The sequence below is a fragment of the Rhinopithecus bieti genome, unplaced genomic scaffold (assembly GCF_001698545.2).
Source record: "Rhinopithecus bieti isolate Rb0 unplaced genomic scaffold, ASM169854v2 scaffold_26302, whole genome shotgun sequence".
Classification (NCBI taxonomy): domain Eukaryota; kingdom Metazoa; phylum Chordata; class Mammalia; order Primates; family Cercopithecidae; genus Rhinopithecus; species Rhinopithecus bieti.
Genome location: NW_016812027.1, coordinates 1,084,826 through 1,111,629, shown reverse-complemented (window position 1 = coordinate 1,111,629; position 26,804 = coordinate 1,084,826). Strand labels below are relative to the sequence as shown.

At 43.2% G+C, this 26,804-nt stretch overlaps 1 protein-coding gene across 3 annotated transcripts in view; it reads left to right on the top strand.

Moving 5' to 3' along the window:
* The window catches only part of PDE8B (phosphodiesterase 8B), a 210,938-nt gene extending 185,333 nt beyond the window's left edge, over nucleotides 1–25,605 (top strand). For all 3 annotated transcript variants that reach the window (XM_017895530.1, XM_017895532.1, XM_017895529.1), the window contains 11 exons: nucleotides 3,167–3,244; nucleotides 5,811–5,887; nucleotides 7,281–7,445; nucleotides 9,859–9,904; nucleotides 10,283–10,418; nucleotides 11,300–11,498; nucleotides 15,614–15,831; nucleotides 17,165–17,285; nucleotides 19,211–19,378; nucleotides 23,128–23,257; nucleotides 23,821–25,605. In XM_017895530.1, the coding sequence (XP_017751019.1) occupies nucleotides 3,167–3,244; nucleotides 5,811–5,887; nucleotides 7,281–7,445; nucleotides 9,859–9,904; nucleotides 10,283–10,418; nucleotides 11,300–11,498; nucleotides 15,614–15,831; nucleotides 17,165–17,285; nucleotides 19,211–19,378; nucleotides 23,128–23,257; nucleotides 23,821–23,930 (1,448 nt within the window). In that variant the 3' untranslated portion in view covers nucleotides 23,931–25,605. The remainder of the gene's footprint in view (nucleotides 1–3,166; nucleotides 3,245–5,810; nucleotides 5,888–7,280; nucleotides 7,446–9,858; nucleotides 9,905–10,282; nucleotides 10,419–11,299; nucleotides 11,499–15,613; nucleotides 15,832–17,164; nucleotides 17,286–19,210; nucleotides 19,379–23,127; nucleotides 23,258–23,820) is intronic.
* The last annotated feature ends 1,199 nt before the right edge of the window (nucleotides 25,606–26,804 follow it).

Below are 26,804 nucleotides of genomic sequence, written 5' to 3'. Positions count from 1 at the left end.
CCATTCTCCTGCCTCAGCCTCCCGAGTAGCTGGGACTACAGGCGCCCACCACCTTGCCCGGCTAGTTTTTTGTATTTTTTTAGTAGAGACGGGGTTTCAGTGTGTTAGCCAGGATGGTCTCGATCTCCTGACCTCGTGATCCGCCCGCCTCAGCCTCCCAAAGTGCTGGGATTACAGGCTTGAGCCACCGCGCCCGGCCTCTGGCTTAAGTTTCTAATTCATATAAGTATCTGTTGGAAGAATGACCAATGAATTATTTAATTATGTGGCCTTACTTTAACCTTTATTGAAGGATAATTTCTCCAAACTTTTAATCACTTCTATTGCTATAGACTCTCTTAATATTAACTGAGATAAAATCAGAAAGAATAAACATCATCCATCTTTGAATAATTTATAATGAACGACTTAGAATTCAACCAGTCAGCCTGGGCCATAGCCTTGAAACTAACCTCTCTACTTTTAGTTTTGTTTAGAAACTACATTTTGAGGAATTTTTGGTTCTTGAATCTTGAATTTCATCTTAAATCTTTAAGTTAGATTTAATTTATTACTTGGTAAACAAATAAATGCTAGGACTGTACATGATTATGAAGTCCCTGAATAGGCTAAACCAAGTGTCTCACAAGTGAGCAGTATTAGTTTCTCAGGGTTTTGGAAATGCCATGATCCCAACAATATCATTTAAAGTACTATTATTTATAGATAATTGTAAAATATATATATTGAAACTTATATGCAAGGATAGGTAAATTACTAAGGTAGAATTTGGAAGATAAAATTAGGAAAAGAGATAGTATAATAAGTATTTTAAGTTAGATTATTTAAGGTAAGGCGCTATAGCTATGGTGTTCAGATTAACTTTATAATAGTTCCACCTTCACTTCATGTTGTATAAAATAATTCAGTTTTAATTTTGATTTAAGTTTTTTTAGTTGAATCAGGTTTTTAGGACACCAAAATAAATGGTTAACAAGGTGGTCTAGAAGAGTGTCTAAGACATTATAAAGTGAAAACAGTAAGTAGTGGAACAATGTAACATGATCACGTGTCTAAAGACATATATGCAAATGAACAGGTGTAATTAATAGCCCCCATGTACTACATGCTCACTATGTGGCAGACACTGTTCTAAATGCTAGGCATATATTAACTCACTTATTTCTCAAAACAGCCTATAAATGAGATGCTATCATTACCTCCACTTTATAGACGTGGATAATGAGACCCAGAGAAGTAACATTCCCAAGATTACACAGCTACTGAGTGGCACAGTAGAAATCTGAATCTTGGCGATTTGGCTCTGGAGCTGGTTTCCTTAACTACTAGGCTTCTTGCACCTCGTGTCACTAGGCAATTCTTAAAGAAGAATTATTGCATCTTCTTTTTCTTCTTGGAATAGGATCCTTTTATTGGCATCTGAGAAGTGCATTCTTCCTGCTGAAATTTGCATGTCTGCCTCCTCTCTTAGCCTAGCGAGGAGTAATCCTGTGTTATGGTTAAATTTCTCTACTCGCTTATGAGTTACTCTCACAAGAAGCAAATGCGCTGAAAATGTGTGTTTCTGAAGCCAACACTGCTGCCTTGTCATTTTTTATATCTCGGCGCTCACTGGTGGCATATGCTTTTTGTTAGTTTTTACATTAACATGACCGTGCATTTTCGGTGTTAAATTCAAGTCTGCAAAGACTTAGGCCAAAATTATTTAAATGGTTGCCTGCCCCCACCACCCTGGAAGATAGGGACAAGGGTGAGAGTTAAGTTGTTGAAATTTTGGGGGAATCTGAAACTGTTTTCTTCCTTTCCTGTGATCAGCAGTATGCATCATTTGATGAAATCCATCCTTAAAGAGAATCTAGAAGACCATCTAGAGGTCCGACTTTTCAGAGGTGCCCAAATTGGTCTGAATTAATTTCTTAATTTAAATCTCTATAGGTTTCATTAGTATTATATTTCCTAAAATATCCCCATTTAACAGCCTTCCCTATCCAGCTGAATATATTGTCTTTCAAGTAAAGATTTAAAGTACTATTATTTATAATTTTAAAATATATATTGAAACATATGCAATGATAGAAAATTACTAGGTGGAATTTGGAAGATAAAATAGAAAGGAGAATAGTATAATAAATATTTTAAGTTAGATATTTAAGATAAGGCGCTATAGCTATGGTGTTAATTATAATAATAGTTCCACCTTTACTAGTTCAATAGTTCCCCAAGAATGTCCCTCAAGTTTTAATGTTTATTTTCTTAAATTGTGTTTTTTTTTTTTTGAGACAGAGTTTCACTCTTGTTGCCCAGGCTGGAATGCAGTGGCACAATCTCGGCTCACTGCAACCTCTGCCTCCCAGGTTCAAGCGTTTCTCCTGCCTCAGCCTCCCGAGTAACTGGGATTACAGGCATGCACCACCACGCCTGGCTAATTTTTGTTTGTTTTTTTGAGACAGTCTTGCTCTGTCGCCCAGGCTGGAGTGCAGTGGCATGATCTTGGCTCATTGCATGGAACCCCTCCGCCTCCTGGGTTCAAGCGAGTCTCCTGCCTCAGTCCCCTGAGTAGCTGGGATTACAGGCACGCTCAACCATGCCTGGCTAATTTTTGTATTTTTAGTAGAGGTGGGGTTTCACCATGTTGGTCAGGCTGGTCTCCTGAACTCCTGACCTTGTGATCTGCCCGCCTCAGCCTCCCAAAGTGCTGGGATTATAGGCATGAGCCACTGTGCCCAGCCTAATTTTATGTATTTTTTTTTTTTAGTAGAGACAGAGTTTCTCCATGTTGGTCAGGCTGGTCTCGAACTCCTGACCTCAGGTGATCTGCCCACCCGCCTTGGCCTCCCAAAGTGCTGGGATTATAGGCGTGAGCCACCGCACCCAGCCTAATGTTTATTTTCAAAATTACATTCATGGAACTAAATAACCCTTGATACTAAGCTATATTACTATGATGTAACATGGCACCATTTAAAAAAACCATCATTTAACTAATGACTATAATTTTTGTGTCTTTCATGATTTGAAAAGAAAGTGGTTGATTTCTTAAAATTATTTTATAGTGCTTAAAAAGTAACCTTGTTTTCTTTAGAGAATAAAGAAAAAACATGTTTGAATCTCTTCTGTGAATACACAGAAAACTAATCACCTTCCCTTTCTAATCTGAAATCCTTAGAGCCTCATTCATTCAGATATAAGAACAGGAGGAAAGAGTCCATTGACGTGAAATCGATATCATCTCGAGGCAGTGATGGTAAGACATTTTTCAGATTCCTCTGACCTTTTTAAAATGTAGAAAATGATGGAAGAATATGTTAAAAAATGCGTCAGTGTATAAACTCCAAAGAGTAAGAGTTCAACAACACCGACTTCTTTTTCAATAAGCTGGAAGGTTTTAGGGTTTTTAATTATTTTAATTATTTTTAAAAATCTTATGCTGTCGTCTTGGTCCTCTCTTTGGAGGGACTCCATGCTTGTTCCTTGATGGCTTGAAGCATGTTGAGCCATAACCATCCAGGCAACTCAGAGTTTTAGTAGCTGAACACGGTCACTCTTGGGTGCTAGAGGCAGAGAGGTAGCCAGTCCTGGCTTCCCAACTGCCGACACAAACCTAGTTTTCAGTGTACCAGCTATATGCACTCAATTCTTAATAAAATATCACAGAGAAATTGTGAGGCAGAATTTAGCAAAAATGTTTCTGTCCTGCAAAGCAGGATTTAGCAAAACATTTTTTGAGTTCCATCAGCCAGGCCTAAGTAAGCTATTGGATTTGCAGGGAGATGGAAAAGTCAAAGACGATTCTGACATTTCATTGCTCGGTGTCTGGGAAATTTTAAGTCATATTTACAGAAATGGGAACGTCTCCAGGTTTTGCTAGGTTGGGGGTTAAGGATAAGATGATGAATCTTATTTTGATGGAGATGGCTAGGAAGCTAACCTGCAACCCTGGTACTCGGGGCTATAGATGTGGACTCAGCAGTCCTAGTGGTGACAGGTGAAGCCAGGGGCAGAAGAGCATCTCTAAGGGGTGTGTGTTCATGTGCACGTAGTGAAAGGAGAGGGCCTAAGCCTGAGCCTGAAGGCACAGTCTCAGCCAACGGGTGGGCAGTGGAAATAGGGCCAGTGAAGGGGACAGAAGAGCTGGGGGTGACCATGTGTGTGCAGTGTCACATGAACCAAGAACAAGAGGGGACTGAGAAAGGAAGTGGCCAGCAGTGTTAGATGCTATGGATTTCAGAGCTAGAGAGCAGACAACAGACTAGTACATTTCACTCACTCATTTGGTTTTTATTTGGCAAATGGGAGGACAGGTTCTGGGGTGTGAGGAGGGGATGGTTAGTGCCTGTGATAGAAGAGAGATGAGGCTGGTAACGTAAGAGAGTCAACAGAAAGGACAAGGAAGGGACCTTCCAGTCCTTCAGTACACAGTGGGAAGACTGAGTATTAAAGTGGCTGACATAGGCCAGGTTCAGTGGATCATGCCTGTAATCCCAGCACTTTGTGAGGCTGAGGCAGGCCGATCACCTGAGATTGGGAGTTCGAGGCCAGCCTGATCAACATGGTGAAACCCCATCTCTACTAAAAATACAAAATTAGCTGGGTTTGATGACGCATGTCTGTAATTCCAGCTACTCAGGAGGCTGAGGCACGGGATTCGGTTGAACCCGGGAGGTGGAGGTTGTGGTGAGCTAGATCGTGTCTCCAGCCTGGGCAACAACAGTGAAACTCCATCTCAAACAAACAAACAAAAAAAGTGGCTGACATAGCAAGGACCAAAGATGCTAGAGACAAGGTGATAATTCACAGGGCATGTGAGGGATGGAAACCAATAATATAAAGAATATGAATCGAGAGATTTTAGATGGACTGAGTGGATGGATAGAATCTTTTAGACTGAGAGGATAGGGGTTGAGGGAATTTGAACTGGACTCACTGGTTTTGGAGCGGACCTTGAAGGGGACTGTCGTCTCTCCAGTGTGGGCACAGTGGAGGCTGAAGAGCATGCCAGTCTGCAATGGCTGCTACACCAGCAGCAGGGGGGACCCCAGAGTGGCTGAGCAGGAGGCAGGCTCTGATGTGGGCTGGGTTCAGTGATCCCATCCATGAAATGGGACTCTACCCCTCCTGCCTGCCTCAGAGAGGGTGGTAGGAAGATCTGATGAGAACAGTGCTTTTCAAGTCAAGCTTGTACCCTTGGCATCTTAAACCAAGTATAAACATTACCTATTCAGAAAAATAAAAGTTTTTTTTAAAAAAATTAGTTTCTGTAGATTTGAACTAGAACTTCCATGGGTTTCTGGGAGTTAAGAGCCTGAAGGCATGGGCAGGGGAGTGACTGGCCCTAATTCAGACTGAGAATGGACTAATCCTCCGCCCTGACCCTAAACATGAACTGTCTCCCCTCCCAAGCTGGCTGCACAGTCATCTGGTTCCACGGCCAGCGGCTTAGGACTGAAAGTCATGGAATTGCAAAAGTTGGGTTTGGGTGACCTGGGGGAAAGTGAGCCCTATGGAGGTCATTAGGCTGTTGGAATGAGGCCTTTTTGGTCCCCATCAACCTTCTCTGAAATTCCCCTTCTGGACTTGGGGCTCACCAAGCCCTCCTGCTTCCAAAGTTCCAGGCCAGATCGCCTTTCCAGACTCAAGGTTGGGTTGGTTGGGCTATCAGCCTTGGCAGAAGAAATGGGTGAATTCATGGCTTTTTAGATGGGAGGGTAGTCCTGTGGGAAGTGGGCCGTGGTCCATGAAGGGACTCCTTTGCTGCACTTAGCCACACTGAGCTACCAGAACTGGACACAGCTTTCTTGCCTTCTCTCTAGCACCAAGCCTACAGAATCGTCGCTATCCGTCCATGGCGAGGATCCACTCCATGACCATCGAGGCTCCCATCACAAAGGTGAGTGGCGGCTGCTGCCCGCACTCTGCAGTCAGGGGCCTTCACACAGGGCTGTGCTCTGAAAATACATCGCACTGACATCATGGAGCTCAGTCTAGTGGAAGAAGCAAATAACAGGCAAATAAACACGTTAACAAAAGTCACAATCAGGGCAGTGAAGGAAAACAACTGGATTCTGTGAGAGAAAATTAGAGTAGGGCCCTTAAGTAGGTTGGATGAGATGGGTGGTCAGGGAAACTCTCAATCATGTTTGAAGCAAGACTTGAAGCATAAAATGTTACTCAGGAGAAGAAGAGAAGAAGACTCCAGGTAGCAGGAACAGCAAGGGAAAAAGCATTGCGATGGGCAAAGAGGGATTGGAACATTTAAGGAGGTGAAAGAAAGGTGGAATGGCCGGAGCTTGGTAAGCAGGTGAGAGAGGAGGAAGATGTAGGTTGTACAGGGCTCAGCTCATTCTGGACCACAGGGACATAGTTAGGAGTTTATATCTTAGTTTATGTGCACTGGAAACCACTGAAGAGTTTCAGGTGTGGGGTGGGCGATGTGACCAGATATCTGTTGAAAAGAACACCCAGCTACTGTGCAGAGAGTGGATTGGAGGTGGCAAGAGAACAGGTCAGTTAAGGGGGCTATTCTAGAAGTAGCTGAGCTAGAATTACAGCAGCGGAGGTGGAGAGAAATGATCAATAAATATTTTGGGGTAGACCAGTAGGATTTGGTGATGAATTATATTGCCAGGGGTGGGAGAGGAATGGGGAAAAGTACATCAGGCGCAGCCTCCCAGGTTTTTGGTGTGAACATGAGGTAGAGAGAAGTGCTTTCTATTGCAGTGTAGAAACCACAGAAGGTGAACAGCTTCTGTCTTTGATTTTGTGTGTGTGTGTGTGTTTATGTGCTTTCTGTGGGGAGAGGGGAACAAGACCATAGTTTAGTGTTAGACCTGTGAGAGATCCCAGTAGGTATGTCAGGGAGGGAATTGAACATACAAGCCTGGAGGTCAAAGGAAGTTGAGGGCTGGGAGGTATATTGAAAGTCCCTGGCTGTGGATTATAGGTATCTAAAGTGATGGAACCAAAATATCATTTCTGGAAGTGAGAGAGTGAGAGAGAGGCCCAGAACAGATCTCTGAGCAACTCCAACCTGTAGAGGAGGACCCGGGAGGCGAATCCGCAAGGGAGCCTGAGGAAGCCTAGTCACTGAGGTAAGAGAACATTCACCAGGAGCCTGCAGGGAGAAAAGCGTGCTTCAGGAAGAAGGGCGGTGCCGTGAAAGCACTGGTCATTTTGAATAAGAGATGGTTACCCACTGATTTCTTTTGGATTCTGGGCATACATATGACTTTTGGGAAGTAGAACCTATTGTCCTCAGATGTATTCTTTCTTCACTCCCTCAGGTTATAAATATAATCAATGCAGCCCAAGAAAACAGCCCAGTCACAGTAGCGGAAGCCTTGGACAGAGTTCTAGAGATTTTACGGACCACAGAACTGTACTCCCCTCAGCTGGGTACCAAAGATGAAGATCCCCACACCAGTGATCTTGTTGGAGGCCTGATGACTGTGAGTGATGAGGCAAAACCTGAAAAGCAAGAGAGGTATCCTGGGCCTCTCGAGTGCAGCTGATGTGGAAACTGTTACCTGTGGTTGCAGAAGTACCTGCTGTATAGACTAACATTAGCATAACCAGAAGCAACTGCATTGGAATTTATGTATTACATGTGTAGTGGTATTTGAGTGACTGTTGCATTTGTCTTTCCCCGAGGCTGACCTACCACAGCCATGGGGACAGTGGTTCAGAATTCCTATGACTGCAGGGAGTCAGTGGGCAACTGGTGGAAGGCTCAATGTACAAGATGGGGCTTTGCAGGCTCTTGATTACTCCTGCTTTCCCTTGATCTGGTGTAGTACTGGATTTCATTTCCATGGACCTCAGACTCCTCATGTAATGAAAGGGTTTATAGTTAGACTATAGCATTTAATCTTAACTATAGGATCCTTTATTTAAATAAAAGTTTGTATAGAAGTTCCATTTATAAGGTAAAAGCAGAATGGGGCTGTTCTGGCTCAGGGAGGGGAAGGGAAGAAGGAACCTCTCATTGCCATATTCCAAAAAGCACAATTTACACCATCAAGAGTAGCTGATTTCTAGGGACTCCTCTTGTTCTGGTGTTTTGCTGTGATCTGTTTGGCTTTCATAATCATCTATCAGCAAGTAAAGGAAAAAAATTCAAATTATTTATTTGAGTTCCCCATCAGAAGCTGGAATTCTTTAGAAAAATAGTCCAGAGGTCATGTATGAGTTTGACTTTGAAGGTTTCTGTCCATCCCTGCCACCAAATGCTGAATGTTGACTGACCTTCCCCTCCATTCTCCACCTGGAACTTGAGGGCCTCCTTGTTTCTTTCTTGCCCCTGGGCTGGCCTGTGAACTCCATCTAATGCAGTGCAGAACTCAGCTTCTAGGCAGCACCGGCAAGGGCTCTGCAAGCAGGTGGTCACCACGGAGCTGTGGTGGGAAGGGTCTAGTTCTGGGAGCAAGCCATGTTCCCTCCCTCCCCTGCTGCTGATGCAGGAAAGGCAAGTCCTCAACCTGGGGCCCAGCTGGGAGGGTTCCTGGCTTCACCTAGGAAATATATCAAGGGCAATCCAGTGGTGTTAAACAGCAACTTCTGTTGAAGCAGCAGTTGTACAGCAGCGGCAGAGGGACTGCTCCTTGCACAGCGGGGCTACCCTATGGGCAGTGTGCCCCTGGTAGCAGCTCAGAGGCAGTGCTGCACTCATCTTTAGATGCACTTTTAATTACATGCAAATGAAGGGGCAGTTTTGGCAGGTATTTCCAGAATGAGGGTGATAACTTCTGGGTTGTTGCCCTGGAAAGGGGTGGGAATGTCTGGGTGTCTCCATTGCAGCGGTAATCTGCAGTGGCAGGCTGGTGGGCATAGTTTATGGGGAGGTGCTTCTGCCCTGGACCTGTTTTACCTAGTCCTCAATTTGGCCCCAGGTCCAAGTCCCTCCTCCTACCACTGCCATACCACCCTGGATTTCCTCTCCAGAGGATGCTGTGAGGAACCAGTGCATGATTCCACCTCAATTTTATGTGGTTTTGGGGAAGTGGAACAAGAGAACAGCAAGGAAAACCAAGAATCTCTTGCCATACACACCTTAGAGGCAGGACAGTTGTGGCTGTCGTTACGTGCATGTTTACTCAGCTCTTGGCCTAAAGATCCAAGTTGTAACTTCAGGGGAGTCCTTTGTTAATTAATACTACTTTAACTTGGCACACATCATCTGGGAATGACAAATAAGCATTTCTAAATGACTTTTAAGCAAAGATCTAGATAATTTAGGTACTCAGAGATCGAAGGTGGAGGGAAGGAAACTGAGATTCAGGAACACTTGGGGACTAGTTCTAGAGCCAGGACATGGCCAAGCATTTGAATTTCATCCACTCTCTTAATGCTGCACTCCAAGGACCTCAAGCCCAGAAACTCTTTTTTAAAAGGCAAGCAGCAATGCTCGTGTTTTAAAACATAAAATACAGTTGGGAAAAATTAGTTGGGATGTTAGTCAAAAAATAGCTCAATCTTTTTAAAACTTTATATTCGAAGGTAATCCCCTAAATATGGCTGATGGCTTCAACTCCTCAAAATGTAAGTCTGAAAACACAAGTAACACGGTCCCTCTGAGGGTGAGGCAGTCCCTTCAAGATCTGAAGCAAGGACTGTCACAGTCACATCCTGACGCAGTCACATCCACTCTATCCCAGGTCTCCACTTTCTGGGGCTAATAGTTACAGAAGGGAGAGTATCATCTGTCTTATAACTGTTCTGATTTAATTTTGAGCTTTGCTTCAACTTAGACTTCCAGATTGGTTGAGTTATTCAGGATTCAAATCTCTTTCACTAATCAAAAAAGAGAGAGAGAATGATAATGGATATAAACCATACTTCTAACAGGATCTTCCTTTATTCCAGGATGGCTTGAGAAGGCTGTCAGGAAATGAGTATGTGTTTACTAAGAGTAAGTTTTCATCTATCTACTTGTTACTGTAACCTGTCTCCAGCCTGTGCTGTCCCCGCTGTTGTGATTATTGTTCTGGGAGGTATTACTTCCAGCTAGTCCCATTTGAGTTTAAGCATCAATATGGTCTACATTTAAAACTAGTCTCCTAATTAAAATTACTTCTCTGAGCACAGTTAAAGTAAGAATTGCAAATCTCTATACATTTAAACAGGGTTAAAGTGAATTATTTTTCTATTTGAGGTTCTTGAAGTTCAATAACAGAAAAATCAGGTATAAGACTTTTTTTCTAGTAGTAACCATGAAGATGATGACAGACAGCCGGGCGCTCAAGATTCCGCAATTAACCAGCCTCCCCCAACCCATCTGTTTGCTCAGATGTGCACCAGAGCCACAGTCACCTTGCAATGCCAATAACCATCAACGATGTTCCCCCTTGTATCTCTCAATTACTTGATAATGAGGAGAGCTGGGACTTCAACATCTTTGAATTGGAAGCCGTTACGCATAAAAGGTACGTGACTCCTCTGGCTGAAGGCAGAGCAGGATTGATGGCCACGCTCAAACTCTCACATTTGGAAACTGTGAGGGAGATATGTTTTTGCCGTGAGAGACCTCATGGGTTCTGGCTCTCATGCCATGTTAGAGTAGTGTTGAACGAGCAGAGAGACCGTAACCCTTCAGTGACCCCCCTTTGTGGAGAATATTAGTAAGATGTGGGATCCACCTGAGTATCCACAGGTCCCTCTTTTGTGCTAGTGAGCCAAGAGTTCTAAGAATCCTCAGTCTCAAAATTGTTGAAGCTCTACCCTACAGAATGGAATTGAGAGCACTATAGATTTTTTTTTTTTTCATGATCCATCCTGTAGGCACAGGAAAGATTAGATAACTAAAAGTTATTTTTCTATACTAGGAGAAGGCTGTTTCTTCCCAGGGGTGTTGGTCTGTAGGATATGAATGATTCTCACCTGTAATGTAAATAAGTAACAGGACTCTAAATGATAGGACTTTGGGACCATCCAAGCTGTTCCTTTCGCCCTTAGGCTTAGTCACTTCCTTAGGGAGCAGAAATAAAGTGCAAGGTTAATGTGGAAGTGGAAATGGAGAGGGACTGCCAGGCTCCTTTCTTGCTTGTCAGAGCCACTGAGGGACCTATAGTTTAGAGATCATCCAGAAATAATTTGGATGTACTACAACGAAGCATCTAGTTCCAAAGAGGTGGCTGGTGAGGAGGAGAGATCCTACCTCCTAATTTTTAGAGGAGATGCTTTTAAACCCCTGTGTGTGTGTGAAGCTATCATCAGAAGAAAAATGTTTCCACCCCACTATCATCAAAGAAAACAGTTTCTGGGCCAGTGAATACAATGAGCCCGGGTGGGTTTTCCTATTTTTCAGGCCACTGGTTTACCTGGGCTTAAAGGTCTTCTCTCGGTTTGGAGTATGTGAATTTTTAAACTGTTCTGAAACCACTCTTCGGGCCTGGTTCCAAGTGATCGAAGCCAACTACCACTCTTCCAATGCCTACCACAACTCCACCCATGCTGCCGACGTCCTGCACGCCACCGCTTTCTTCCTTGGAAAGGAAAGAGTCAAGGTAGGATTTTGATACCATGACCTAGTTACCTGCCTGGATTGGAGAGCCAAGAACTTAATCTTAGTAAATACATTAAGCAAACAGCTATTTTGCAACCAAGTTGACAGCTTTTTTAAAAAAATTTTTGTTACCAAATTGACCAGTCACTTTGGTGTTGTAAAGACATGGACCTTTCTGCTAGCCCTCCCCTCCTCCAAATAATAATTTGTATCACCACAGAGACTCCTTTATATGCATGGCAGATAATGAACCCATTTTCCAAACGTTAGCTAGGAGCTGTGTTACTGGGTTGCAGGACATAACTTAATTATTACAGCAAATGGTTACTAGATCTATAGGTTAAATTTTAGTATCAGGATTTGGCCACTGGTAGATTATAATCCAGATGTGAATAGCCATTCCGCATTCTACACTGATTTACATACATTTGTGTTTGTGTTTTGTATAGGTGTGAATGTGCCTATCTGTATATTAATGACTTCTGCATAATTCTGAACGAGTTCCATATCCCCTGGTCTTAGAGTTCAGTACTGTCATGTACCACTGCTGACTTGCAGGGCAGTCCGAGGAACCCCTGCCCTTTACATAAGGGCAGCCCTATTTAAAGCCGGCAAGCAATCCCCATCTCTCCTCCTCCCCAGCTACCATCACTTGCACACCAAAGCTTATAGATTCTTTTAATACAACTAGAACTAAAACTTAAAGTTTAGATACCCCTGGGAGAAGTGCCATATAGGGACTGAAATTCACGGCAATCTGTAAATGCCTGACATTAGATCATTTTCTTAGAACAGGTTGATGAGGGATTAATATCCTAGGTATTTAGGAGCTATAGTGAGACAGGTAGAAGCAGAAATGGCATGAAAACAGGAAGAGGGGTGTGGGTAAGGGTTTCTTCTCAGTTTTGCCAGCAGCATCCTGATATTTATTCAGTTTCATCAGCAGGAAAACAATGTGGCTCAAGAATGATGCTTTTGAAGAATTTTGTCTTCTACTTTTAAAAAACTAATAGCACTGCACTCCAGCCTGGGTGACAGAGCGAGACTCCTTCTCAAAAAAAAAAAAAAAAAAAAAAAACTAATAGTGATATCAACCTATGTTTCTATGACACCTTTCTTTGAGGAGTGAAAACACCCTGGATTCCTACTACAGGTTCATGCTCCTTTTTGGGGGGTGGGGGAATGAAGTCTTGCACTGTTGCCCAGGCTGGAGTGCAGTGGCGTGATCTCAGCTCACTGCAAACTCCACCTCCCGGGTTCCAGCAGTTCTCCTGCCTCAGCTTCCTGAGTAGCTGGGAGTACAGGCATGCACCACCAAGCCCGGCTAATTTTTGTATGTTTAGTAGAGATGGGGTTTCACCATGTTGGTCAGGCTCATCTGGAACTCCTGACCTCAGATAATCCACCAGCCTCAGCCTCCCAAACTGCTGGGATTACAGGTGTGAGCCACTGCTCCCGGCCAGGCTAAAATTCTTAATTCTATGACAAAGCATGCCCAACCCAGCTGTAAAGCTAGCATGCCCAGAGCCAACACTCCCTTCAATTGGTGACAGACCCCATCCTCTCCCCACGTTACCCAATTCCAGGGAACTATTGCAAGTGGAGAGGCCAGGATAGCAAGCATTCCTTTATTAGTATCTGGACATACATGAATATTTATCCTGAATAAGCAACTATTTGAAAAGCAGATCTAGAATGAAACCCTTCTGGCCAACTTTCCTCAGTGTGATCCAAATCTACTCCTACTCGTTAAGGAAGGAAAAAACTATGCAGAGGTAACTGCACCTCCACGGGACTGGAATTTTGCCCGTTGCAGGTTTGGTGGGGTTTTCTTCCATGGATAGCTCCTCCCTGACATAGAGCCTTGCTTCTCTTGTCTGCTAGTGAGCTGGCCTGTCTTCCTTCCCTACCTCCCAGCCATTTCTGGTCTGACAAGGCGTTGTTGGTGCCTACCTAAACTGCAGGACCCATTATTGGTATCTTTGTAAAAGTCACTGAGGGCATGGTTTAAATCAGTGTTAGCTGGAAGGAAAGGCATGTTTCATCTAGTGCTATTTATGTTTTCTACCCCAGTTACTTGAATCTCTTTCATTGAAGAATTAAAAAATAAACAGGCCTGAGACTCCAAGCAGGACTGAACATACCACAGGGGCACCAGCTGGGGGCCCAGAGTGTGGGCCCTGTGGGTTCTCACTGCTCAGGTACAGTCAGTGAAGGTGGAGCCCAGGTTGGGGCTGTCCTGGGTCCTGAGCTTGGAGATCGCTGAACCTGCCTGCAGGTGACCGTGGCCTCTCTTGACCAGCAGTGAAATGGGCCAAATCATGCTTGCTTGCCCTGGGCACTGCAGAATCAATCTCTGAGAAGAGCTGAAAAGAGTAACTTCTGCTGTCCCTACTCAGGAAGCCTAGTTGTTGATTGGGGTCACCCCAGGGTTGCTTACCAGCTCCATGGGGTCAGCGTCAGGAGTGGAAATGGCTCCCTTCTGGTGGAGACAGAGCTTTCGGGAAAGCCTGCTAAACCAATATAAACATGTGCAGCCCCTTGGCTATCAGGGTGCCGTTGCAGGACAGGGCTGAGCTACAGGTTCACCTTCCTCACCTGAGCAGCAGTTCTTCCTCCTGCAGGCCTAGGAGAGCAAATTTTGGGAATACCAAAAATGATGACCCACCCCACCCCCCGTATCCTAGGAACCACTTTCCCTCTCACTCACTGTCCCTTCAGCCACAATGATGTTGCTTACGTTTCCTGAACAGACCTTTTTTCATTTGACTTCAGGAGCTTCATGCAGGCTGTTCTTTCTGCCTGGAATTCCCCTCTTGTTGCTTGTTGCCTGGACAATTCCTACCTCTCCTTCAGGCTCAGCAGAAAATCACTTCCTTGGAAGTGACCACCCTCGAGACTCATGTTATCTGATATGTAGCCATCAGTCTCACATGGCTACTAAATAAAATTTAAAATGCAGTTCCTCAGTTGCACTGGCTACCTTTCAAGTGTCCAGTAGCTGCATGTGACTAGGAGTTACTCTATCGGATAGCAGGAATAGAACACATTTCTGTCATCGCAAAACATACATTGGACAGTGCTGCCCTAAACTAGACCAGGCCCCATGGTTATACTCCCAAAGCATCTGTACTTGCTTTCTTAGCACATCTCACAGCAAGTTACTTCTGTTTGTGTTTTTAAATGTATTTAGCTCTCTCCCTCTACATTACAAACTTCATTGTGCAGGCTGTGCCAGTGTAAATCATTGCTGCAGCTCTGGCACTATGCAGCGATAATTGGTACCTGGTAGGCACTCAATAAATAATAAATTCCTAGTACAGCATCTCTTATATAACATAGCCCATCTGATAACTCCCTCCTAAAGCTGCAGGCTCAGAAAACACTTGTATCCCCGGATGCTCTGGTTTGTGTTCTTTAATTACATAATGAGAGCTTTCAAAATAGGGTTTCCCTTTTTGCCTTTGCTGCCTGCTAGCCCAGAGCTGAGTTTTGTTCTTAGTTGCAAGAACCCCCTTAGCCTTAATTTTCCTGGCAAAGTTATTCTTCTTTCCCTTGGTCCTCTTTTACTGCTTGGTCCTCTTTTACTGCTTGGTCCTCTTTTACTGCTTGGTCCTCTTTTACTGCTTGGTCCTCTTTTACTGCTTGGTACTCTTTCACTCTTTTACAGCTCTAGTCATTTCACCATTGTATGAATAGTTTTGTTGTATCTGAGCCATTTGCTACACGCACACTCAAAATCTTTTCAGAACTAGGCAAATTGGTAATATTTGTGAACATAGGCCACTTTCTGCTGTGGCAGAAATACCATACAGTGGGCAATTCAAAAGGCTTGTTTGGCCTCTTCCTGCAGAAGCAACTGATGGCCCCTGGAGAAAGAATTAAGCTGTCTGTTGTAACTGTGGCTCAGGTTTCCCTCCTGATAACAGACAGCACAGTAAAGCGATGCTGCATGTCCAAGGCCGCCTCGCCACATCTAGGAGGTCAGAAGGCTCAGCCGGCTAAAAACGTTCTGAAAATTCCACATCACCTGACCTGACCCTCTGCACAGACAAGGATGGATGTGGGTCTCCAAGATCCAGTGGTAATGCTTAACCTTGCCTCCCCGTATCCCAGGGAAGCCTCGATCAGCTGGATGAGGTGGCAGCCCTCATTGCTGCCACGGTCCATGATGTGGATCACCCGGGAAGGACCAACTCTTTCCTCTGCAATGCAGGCAGTGAGCTTGCTGTGCTCTACAATGACACTGCTGTTCTGGAGAGTCACCACACCGCCCTGGCCTTCCAGCTCACCGTCAAGGACACCAAATGCAACATTTTCAAGAATATTGACAGGTTTGTTGTGCTTGGGCTCCTGTGCTCAAGTTTGTGAAGTTTAAGTGGGAAACTCAGTTTTCCCAAATACTTAGCTTCCTCTTAGGGGAAAGGGAAAATAATAGCTGTCCCACTGTATCAGATGATAAAATAACCTTGCCCTTAACTTAATTTGACTTTTCAGACTGCCTTTATGTTTTGAAATCACATTTGGTCTTCAGTGAGTTCATAAAAATGTTTTATACACTGCGGAACACTACATAAATATTGATTGTATTATTACTAAGTACACCAGATATTTTTACCCTCCTACGAGGACATCCAGTCTTTTGTGCAACTTGAGGAAAATGTATCCACCCCCATCTTTCCCTAGCTCAATTTCTGGCTGCTTAAAATACTCCCTTATGAGTAGGTCCCACAGAGCAGGAGCATGAAGGGTCAGTCGGGTTCCCCCAGCCCTGCATTCTCCGCTGCTGACAGTGGGTTAGATGTGAGCAGGTCCTCTTGCCTGCCAGCACCTTGCGGTCAGGCTGTGGGTATTTCCCACACAGCACCAGCCAGGCTGGTGCACAGGTGCCTGGGAGGGGGCAGTGTACAGAGAACATGGAGCGCCCTCAGGCCTCAGGACTGCTGGTCTACGTGAACCTGTTGGTTTGGTCTCCAGAAAACTGGGAACACATGGAGGTAAGTTATTCCATCTTTGGCTTCAGTTTCATGAGTATCAAGGATGGGTTTTTAAACTTTTGCAGAAAATTCTTTCCAGTAGCCCATTTTATTCAAGAGCCATTCTGGCTCTTGAAGTTAGAAAACGACAACAGAATTGGATGGTTAATTTAGGGCACGGTTGTTGCTTCCTTCATTACAACTTCTGTCCGCTGCAATCTAGGGAAGCACTTATCCACAGGAAAATCTTCCACTGCCATCATTGAAGGACGCTGTGGTCATTCTGCAATGGCAATCACTGTGTTTGCACAGAATGCAGTGCCAGCTTATGTGGCCGCTGTATCAGCCTGCCATTTCCTGCCACCTTACTGTTTTTGATGTTCTCAAGGGAAGGGAGAAGGGAATCACCCTGTCAGATAAATGTCCACCATGTGACAGGTACCTTCTCTCTTTTTAAAAATACTCATAAATCACATAAGCGTCAGCTATCACTGGGGAAAATGGAATAGCATCTGCAGGTCTTGGTTATTGGGAGGACGAGCAGGTCAACTCTTCTTGCGATCTGCACACATTTCTTAACTCTGTGCCGCAGCTTCCTCCTAGGTTGTGAGGAGTGTAGTAAAATGGTGGCAGAATAGTTATAATTTGAGACACACTGTGAAAAAGCCCCTTTGTCTTCTGGTTATTTTAGGAACCATTATCGAACACTGCGCCAGGCTATTATTGACATGGTTTTGGCAACAGAGATGACAAAACACTTTGAACATGTGAATAAGTTTGTGAACAGCATCAACAAGCCAATGGCAGCTGAGGTGAGTGCTGCTTTCCATGCCGTAAGGCACATCCAAGTACATTCCCATGAGAGCCTGCATTGGCCCCAAAGCATTTTCTTTCCCACTCAAATGCAAGGTGGTTATTTGCTTGGAGCTGGTAAAGGGCTGAAAGGACTAGCCACTTGTTTTCCTTGGGGCTGAGAATCAACTGTGTCCACAGCAACTCTGAGCTCCTTTGAAAGAAAGTCCCTGAGAAAAAGCCAGTACTGACCAAAAAAGCTAGGCCCAAAGAATATGGAAGGAGCTGCAGACGAGCAGAGACTGGCATAAATGGTGGTATTTTAGAGAATCCAAAGCCTTTACTTCTCTGTTCACTGAGCTCTTGGAAAACCTCAAAGTTGAAGGGTGTTTTAAAGAACACAGAATGTTGCTGATTCACATTAAAAGCATACCAGTACCTGAAGACTGTCATAAAACTGGGAGTGACTGGAAAGCAGAAGCATTCGTTGTTTTCCTTTTTTAAAACCTACTCATGTACCTAGGACCTGCCTTAAGGTCCTTACCAATTTGGGTTTTAGGAACATGCAACAGAAGGTTCACACCTAATAAGATCCACTGTTCTCTGAAGCCATGAAGCTGTTCATAACTCCATAAAGCTAGAAAAGCTTTCCGCTCATTCCTGGAGCAGCAGAGGTTGGCAAAGTGGATGGATGTGAATGATCATCGTAACTTGATCAGTAAGGAGACTATCTGTGTAGGACCCATCCCATGACCAGTGTGGATGGAGGGACAGTGTCTACCTCACCTATTAAGCCCCTTCCCCAGGATTCCACAGCACAACACTAGAGCCCTCTCCTTCCACAGAGGACTTATGGGAGCAAGGATCTGGGGATTTAGAGAAGAAAAAAGTATACAGATTCATAGAACTTCAGAACTGGGAAGGTCATCCACCCATGTAAGCCCCCAACTCTGCACTGAAACTTACTATTAACTGCAGTATTTATAGTAAACAGTATTACTTTGATAAGTAATCAAAAACCTCCAGAACATATTCTGCACATTGATAGTCTAATAGGTCCAGTCTAAAACCCCCCAAATGTCATGCAGCCTTTTGGCTTGGCAGAGCGCTGGAGACCTGTTTTCACACAACCAATTGATGGTGCCTTTAAAAGTGGAGAATAACAATCTTTCAGGTTCTATGTAAATGGCCTGTGACTGCATCTGTGTGCACCAACTCGTGTCCTGGCCACATGGCTGAGGACACTGAGATCACCACTAGGTGTGGACCAGTCTTTCTAAACATGGCTGAACACACCTGCTCCTGACCACTTTCTACTCCAAGAACCCCACACCTACCTTGCTCACTTACCAGCCAGTCAGAAGAACAGCCAAGAAAACATAAGTGGACATATGCCTTAGGAGAACCAAAGTGAGACACAGTGGGTGAGTTGGGGGTGGGACAGGTCATAGGAGGGGAGGGAAGCTGGTAGGCATAAGTAGTAGAAATCAAGAAATAATTGAAGGTTACATGCATGTGCCATTGCCCTACTTTAAATGGATTAAAGTAGCTAAAAGCTCTGCTTTTACACTTTTTTTTTTTTTTTTTTAACTGGGAGAAATTCCCTCTAAGATTACATATCAGATTGCTCAAAATAAAAACAAAACTGCTGTAGCAGTTACCTCTAGGGAAGAAAATGGATTTGAGGGGTAGACAGGTGGTGATAGGGACTTGCAGCTTTCAAACTCTGTGTTGAGTGTCTTTTAAGATTGTATCAGCATATTCTTTTTTTTTTTTTTAAAGAATGTATTGGTATATTATATATGGAATTTTAAAAAAAGCTGCCTTCGCTGAGTCCCAGTCCCACCTGTGTGCTCGGTGATTACCATCGAATGCCAGGCGAGTCAGCCCTCGTGGGCTTCACCATCATCTTGAACCAACCCTGATCCGACCATCTGTTTTCCAGATTGAGGGCAGCGACTGTGAATGCAACCCTGCTGGGAAGAACTTCCCTGAAAACCAAATCCTGATCAAACGCATGATGATTAAGTGTGCTGACGTGGCCAACCCATGCCGCCCCTTGGACCTGTGCATTGAATGGGCTGGGAGGATCTCTGAGGAGTATTTTGCACAGGTGCGCCATCTTTCCAGGGAAGCTCCACTTCCAGTCTGGGAATGGGCCCCAGGTCATGGAAATCCTGGGGGATTCTCCGGTTAACTTTTTACCAATTAGTTAACCACTCCTCCCTAGAAGAAAGCAGCTTACTGCCTCCTGGGGTAGACTTCTGGTTCCCTCAGGAAGTGACTGATGGGCTGATCACTAACCAGAGTCTCTCTAGAAGGAGGATAAACTGAGCCTTTGAAAGTAACTTTTCATCTTCAATTTGTTCGATCCAGAACTTGTACAAAAACTGAGAAATCTTCCATTCATTCATTAGGTTATTCCTGGGTGTCTCCATGGTGGGTTATGGGAACACAAGCATTAGTGAAGACATCGCGGCCACGGGAAGTTCCCAGTCCAGTGGGGGAAGAGATGCAGATAGGTCCACATGTTGGTAAAAAATGAAGTGTATCTCAAGGAAGTTTATGTTAAGTGCGACAGGAGTTCAGAGACTTTTTTTCCTCGATAAAAGGGGGGGCTACAGAATGTGGGAATAGGAAAACACTCTGGAAGAACAAAGCATTCTGAGCAAAATTAACAAGGGGAGGGAAAACAGAACTGTTATATAAAGAGGAACAATATGTAGTTCACTTTAACTGTGGCAGTGTAAAGAGGAGTTAAAGGAGAGAAATCTAGAAAACAGTAGACTGTAAAGGGACATGTGAAACAGCCCTACTTCCAGAGAAAAGACTCTTAAGCACTGATGGGTGTGTGGGTGACAAACAAGTTGCCACAAGTAGTGAATTTTGTGGGGTCTGCATGGCTGAAATGTACCATGGTGGCAGTATAAATAAGGGCAAGATAAAGAATAGATGATACCTAGGAAGACTGTGAAGGGGAGTGGCCAACAGCGGACCCAGTATGTTTAAGATTTGGGGGTACATGTGCAGGTTTGTTAAAAGGGTATAATGCTGATGCTGAGGTTTGAGCATCTAATGATCCATGGCTCGAGTAGTAAACATAGTACCCAATAAGTAGTTCTTCAACCCTTGCCCCCTTCCCTCCCTCCTTTTGAAGTCTCCAGTGTTTACTGTTCCAGTTTCTGCCACTGTGTGTACCCAATGTTTAGTTCCCACTTCTAAGAAAGAACATGTGGTATCTGGTTTTGTTTCTATATCACTTCACTTTAGGAAAATGGCCTCCAGCTCTAGCCATGTTGCTGCAAATGACATGATTTCATTCTTTTTTTATGGCTGCATAGTATTCCATGGTATATATGCACCACATTTTCTTCATCCAGTCCACCAATGATGGGCACCTGGGTTGATTCCATGTCTTTGCTACCATGAATTGTGCTGTCATAAACATGCAAGTACAGGTGTTTCTTCAGCAGAAAGATTTATTTTCCTTTGGGTATATACCCAGTAATGGGACTGCTGGGTTGAATAGCAATTTCTATTTTTAGTTCTTTGAGAATTCTCCGAACTGCTTTTCACAGGGGCTACCTGATCTAATTTATTTCTCACCAACAGTGTATAAGCATTCTTTTCTCCACAACCTTGCCAACATCTGTTATTTTCTGACTTTTTAATAATAGCCATTCTGACTAGTTTGAGATGGTATCTCATTGTGATTTTGATTTGCATGTCTTTTTAGTGATGCTGAATTTTTTTTTTTTTTTGGAGACAGTCTTGCTCCGTTGCCCAGGCTGGAGTGCAGTGGCATGATCTCGGCTCACTGTAACCCTCACCTCCCAGGTTCAAGCAATTCTTCTGCCTCAGCCTCCCAAGTAGCTGGGACTACAGATGCACGCTGCCACGCCCAGCTAATGTTTTGTATTTTAGTAGAGATGGTTTCACTGTGTTCCCCAGGCTGGTCTCGAATTCCTGAGCTCAGGCAATCCGCCTGCCTCGGCCTCCCAAAGTGCTAGGATTACAGGCGTGAGCCACCGCGCCCAGCCTGGACATTTTTTTTTTTTTAATGTCTGTTGGCTGCTTGTATGTCGTCCGTCTTTAGAGAAGTGTCTGTTCATGAAATCCAGTAAGTAAACTGCAGCTTTCTGGGAAGAGAGCCCCTGAATTGAAGAAAAGTAGGACAGGTAGTTCTGAGCTTTCCAGAGAGAACAGGAAGGGGGTGGGGATCAAATGACTCCTTGAACACCAGTGGGTATTTTCAGGCTGCTTGATCGACTGACCTGAAATGAGCAAGCCAAGCCAAAAGCTGCTCATCAATGGGCTTCCCTGGACCCACAGAGCGAGGACCTGAAGTACTACTCCTAGTTATTCTCAGTGTGAATGGAGAATGAGAAAAAATGTGCTTTTAAGTTTTTTGATATAAGCTTCCTATTTAGGTGTCCTTTTCCCAAAAAGGAATGTACTAATGTTCATAAGCCAGGGTGACCTAAAAATGAAAGTTACAAATGAAGCCTTTGAGCTGGCCTCTGGCTCAATACACCACCAGGAAATGTGGATCTTAATATCCAGCTCTATGAATGATGGCCTTACTTTAATGTGCATAATACTCAGATTTCCACACACCTCAAAAGCTGCATAGCTAATACCCAAATCTGAACAATCATAGTTTGATAGTCATTCTTTCGAGTGAAAATAATGCTCCATGGATAAAAGCAGCTGGTTCATCTCAATTCAAGTGCATAAGTGCTTTTCCACAAGATGACCAGCAGATTTTGGTATGCAGTGCAAGTGCATGTGTACTCCCATTTCATCACATTCATCACACAGAATATTACAGAGACATGTACTTCAAAGGTCAAGATTCAATACAATAACTCTTATGGCTTCAAAGAGGTAATTCTTAAGTGAAACTGTTTTTTGTTTTGTGTTTTTTTTTTTTTTTGAGACAAGATCTCACTCTGTCACCCATGCTGGAGTACAGTGGCACAGTCTTGGCTCACTGCAGCCTCAAACTCCAGGCCTCAAGCAATCCTCCTGCCTTGACCTCTGATATTACTGGGATTACAGGAATAAGCCAGTGGGCCCGGCCTGAAACTTTTTAAAGTGCAAACATGTGGCAGTGAATAATATAATGACTGTGGCTATTAAAACAGTTTGGTGCTAGTTCATTGAGTCATGCTAAGGTGTTAGCAGTTTTACCCACTGTTGCTTCTTCTCAGTGTAAACGTCAGTAGTTTTGGTATGAGAATTTGTGTTTGTACGACATTGAAAATAGCTTTGACTTTGCAATAATAAAAGATCACAGCAAAGAGGCTAAGTACCCTGAGATCAAAATGTCAGGAGATGCTATGGTACCACATAGAAAGTAAGAGGCTTGGGGCTCATGCCTATAATCCCAGCACTTTGGGAGGCCAAGGCAGGCAGATCACCTGAGGTCAGGAGTTCAAGACAGTGAACTGGCCAACATGGTGAAACCCCGTCTCTACTAAAAATTAGCTGGGCATGGTAACAGGTGCCTGTAATCCCAGCTACTCAGGAGGCTGAGGCAAAAGAATCACTTGAACCTGGGAGGTAGAGGTTGCAGTGAACCGAGACTGCACCGCTGCACTCCAGCTTGGGCGACAGAATGAGACTCTGTCTCAAAAACAAAAGAAAAAAAGTAAGAGGCTTGAGAGTGTGAAGGCCTGAGTGTAGTGACTGTAGCTCAGCTGACTCACCTAAGTCTGAGGACCTTGCTGAGCCTATTTCTTCATTGAGAAAACTGGATAATAACCCATTTTCACAGAGTTGTTCTGAGAAACAGGATATTACTGTAAAAGTGTCTCACATGTCTTCCAGCCCTATGTGATGGTGTTTTTTTTCTTACAGACCGATGAAGAGAAGAGACAGGGGCTACCTGTGGTGATGCCAGTGTTTGACAGGAATACCTGTAGCATCCCCAAGTCTCAGATCTCTTTCATTGACTACTTCATAACAGACATGTTTGATGCTTGGGATGGTAAGACTGTTTTGTCACCCACAAAGAAAATTTTGTTATACTTTATTATCTTTAGTGACATAGGGTGACCCTAAAGGTAAACAAAATATATTTTAAAAAATGTGGCTGTCAGCTTTTTGTGGCCCAGTCGGGTGGGTGTATTCTTTGCATCCCCAGCAGCTGGCACAGAACCTTGTGTGCAGAAGACTCAATGGATTTTTGATAACTGGATAAACGAGTCTTTGCCTCTTCAAAGGACACGTTGCAGAAGCTACTGCAGTTTTATTCTATCATTGGAGGAAACTCTAGAAAGAATGCGAAATGTATTTAGTTTACTCTGAATCATAGGTTCTTCTGATACTGTCACTGATAAGCAGCTTTTCAAAAAGGACCTGTTTGTATTTCAGAAACTAGTGTTGAATGACTTGTCCTCATGCCGTGTGTTCACTTAACAGCCTCAGGCCTCACCCAGGGTATGCCTCCTCTAATTCTGATCCCAAACTTGTCCCAGACAGCCCCCGGCTTATAAACGCTCCTGGGGTCTAACTTCACAGGTTTCTTTTGATTCTTTTCTGTCCCTGCAGCCTTTGCACATCTGCCAGGCCTGATGCAACATTTGGCTGACAACTACAAACACTGGAAGACACTAGATGACCTAAAGTGCAAAAGTCTGAGGCTTCCATCTGACAGCTAAAGCCAAGCCACAGAAGGGGGCCTCTTGACCTACAAAGGACACTGTGAATCGCAGTAGCGTAAACAAGAGGCCTTCCTTTCTAATGATAATGACAGGTATTGGTGAAGGAGCTAATGTTTAATATTTGACCTTGAATCATTCAAATCCCCAAATTTCATTTTTAGAAAGTCATGTTCCATGAAGAAAAATGTATGTTCTTTTGAATACTTAATGACAGAACAAATACTTGGCAAACTCCTTTGCTCTGCTATCATCCGGTGTACCCTTGTCAATCCATGGAGCTGATTCACTGTAACTAGCAGGCCACAGGAAGCAAAGCCTTGGTGCCTGTGAGCTCCGTCTCCCAGGATGGTGACTAAGTAGCTTAGCTAGTGTTCAGCTCATCCTTTACCATAAAAATCATCATTGCTGTTTAGCTCGACTATTTTCCTCAAGAGCATCAATCTGAAGGATTCATAAGAAGCTTATCTGAACAGATATATCTAAGGAAAAAAAACTACATAAAATAAGTGAAATAACTTGGACCAAATTACAGATAAACTAGTTAGCTTCACAGCCTCTGTGGCTACATGGTTCTTTTGGCCGATGGTGTGACACCTAAGTTAGAACACAGCCTTGGCTGGTGGGTGCCCTCTCTAGACTGGTATCAGCAGCCTGTGTTGTACCCCCTTTCCTGTAAAAGGGGGTAACAGCCATCCACGATGAGGGAAAAGTGGCATTTCATTTTGGGGAATCCATGAGCTTCCCTTATTTCTGGCTCACAGAGGCAGCCACGAGGCACTATAACAAGTATTATATAAAAGCCATTAAATCTGAATGCCCTTGGACAAGCTTTTCTTAAAAAAAAAAAGTTTATATTACATGTTTAAAATTTTTATTAAAATCCAAATTTTCTGGGTGTAAGCTCATGGAGTATGTTGTGCCATGCACCACCTATACGTGATATTTCGGGAGGGGATAGGGAGGGGAGTTTCAAGGTTCAGATATTTTTAACCAATCTATATTTGAAATCATGCCATTAGCTTTAACAATGTTAAAATTGTACGGTGTAAATATATCAGAAAATAAGCATATGGGGAGGCAGTAAATACTATTTTAAGCTATTAATTGTATGCTAAAAGCTTCTAAAGCACAAGTGCATATTTTTATACTGCTCTTTTCACAACTCTGTGATCTACATAAAGTCAGACTTGAGATTTTCTTTTCTCTTTTACCAGCCGATCCTTCCTATGTATTATATTAGACCCCGTAAACAAACTAACTTCGTTTTCTTTCTCTGTACTTCATGCTGCATTTTTAAAAGGTATAAACAGAGACTGAATCAGTAATTACTTTTTTCCAATATAAATTGGAATGCAGAATACTTGGAACTTGTACATGGGAAAAAATGACTTATCACTACATAATGTGCCAATGTTTTTTTTCTATGTTTTGTACCAAAAATGGAAAAATATGACAATTCCATGCAAAGAAATGTATCTAAATTATTTTTGTTAGATGATAAGAGAACTTGCTTGGTCAGGACAGCAGCCAGCTTTGTATTGTAATGCTATATTATGTAAATGTGATGAAAATGTTTTTGTGAAGTACTTGTAACTAAATTCCTACAGCCATTTTTCATTCCCAACAGCTGTTTTATTTTACCTCTTTGGCCTAAACTTTTCATAATTTCAAATTTGGGGTTTAGTGTCCTTTATTTCATGAGTCACACACTTTGTTTTCAGAGCACATTAAAATCAAGATGCCAGAATCCCATATTAAGGACCTAGCTAACTTGCCTAGGCTTCAGAAGCTTGCTTGAGGCAAGGAACAGTCCTTTTCTGATCATCTCACTTTCAGTTCTATTTGGTAAGTAACATTTATCAGGTGTCTGACATCTTCTACATGAAATATTTACAGCTTACTCAGTGTTATGTCAAATTTCATGTTAACTTCAAACTTTTTATTAGTAATGTGCAAATGTTTAAAAATGCTTTAAGACAGCTAGGTACTAAAGCTTCAACAATTTCTGCTCTTTACCAGTGTAATCTACATTATAATCTTCTGAGCTGCGAAGTAGTCTATTCTTCCATATAGTCAACTTGTTAGAAATACAGGCTTTCAGATGGTGTTTGTATCAGATAGTGTATATTATATAAACCACTATAACTGCCTCTTACATGGAGTTGTTTACTTAAACGGCATGTGTTGAGGGGGCTGTATTAGGAAGATGCAACACGCTTTAATAATTTCCGTTGACTACTAAAGAGAAGGAGGAAGCTAGTTATAAAACATTGCTGGACCAGAATGACCCTATAATTTCCTAAGATCATTCTTTATTTCTAATTTAAGATTTTTAAATTTACTTGCCCTCTAAGTCAGGACTGGTTAGCATTCTGGGGCAAAAAAACAAGCTTATCAGTTCACACAGAACCTACTCAGCTGTAGAGAAAGAAACAGAAGGGATGATCCTCTGCCCTTGTGCTCTGTGAATATAGCCAGAGACTGAGGTAATAAATATATTTAAATAAAAATGACAAGGCATTTGTACACATTGTAACAGTATGTAGTGTTACTTCTGCTGTTGCAAGTATCTTAAGTGTTGAAAGCTAAACTCAGGAAATGGAGAAAATGTACATAATATACATTGACCCATTATTCTAAATCGAAAGTCCAACTTTTAGGAGCAGTCTACCTGCAACTACTGAACACCATCAGGTTTGAGACCCTACCAGAATCTCCCATCATACTGTTATCCCCCATCTTTCTGACTTTAGGGCATGCATGAAAACAAAAGCAATCTAGTCCCTAGGGTTGGAGACTGCCCTCTAGACAGTTTTTCATGGCAGAAAATTAGAATACAAGTATACCTCATTTTATTGCATTCTGTTTCAT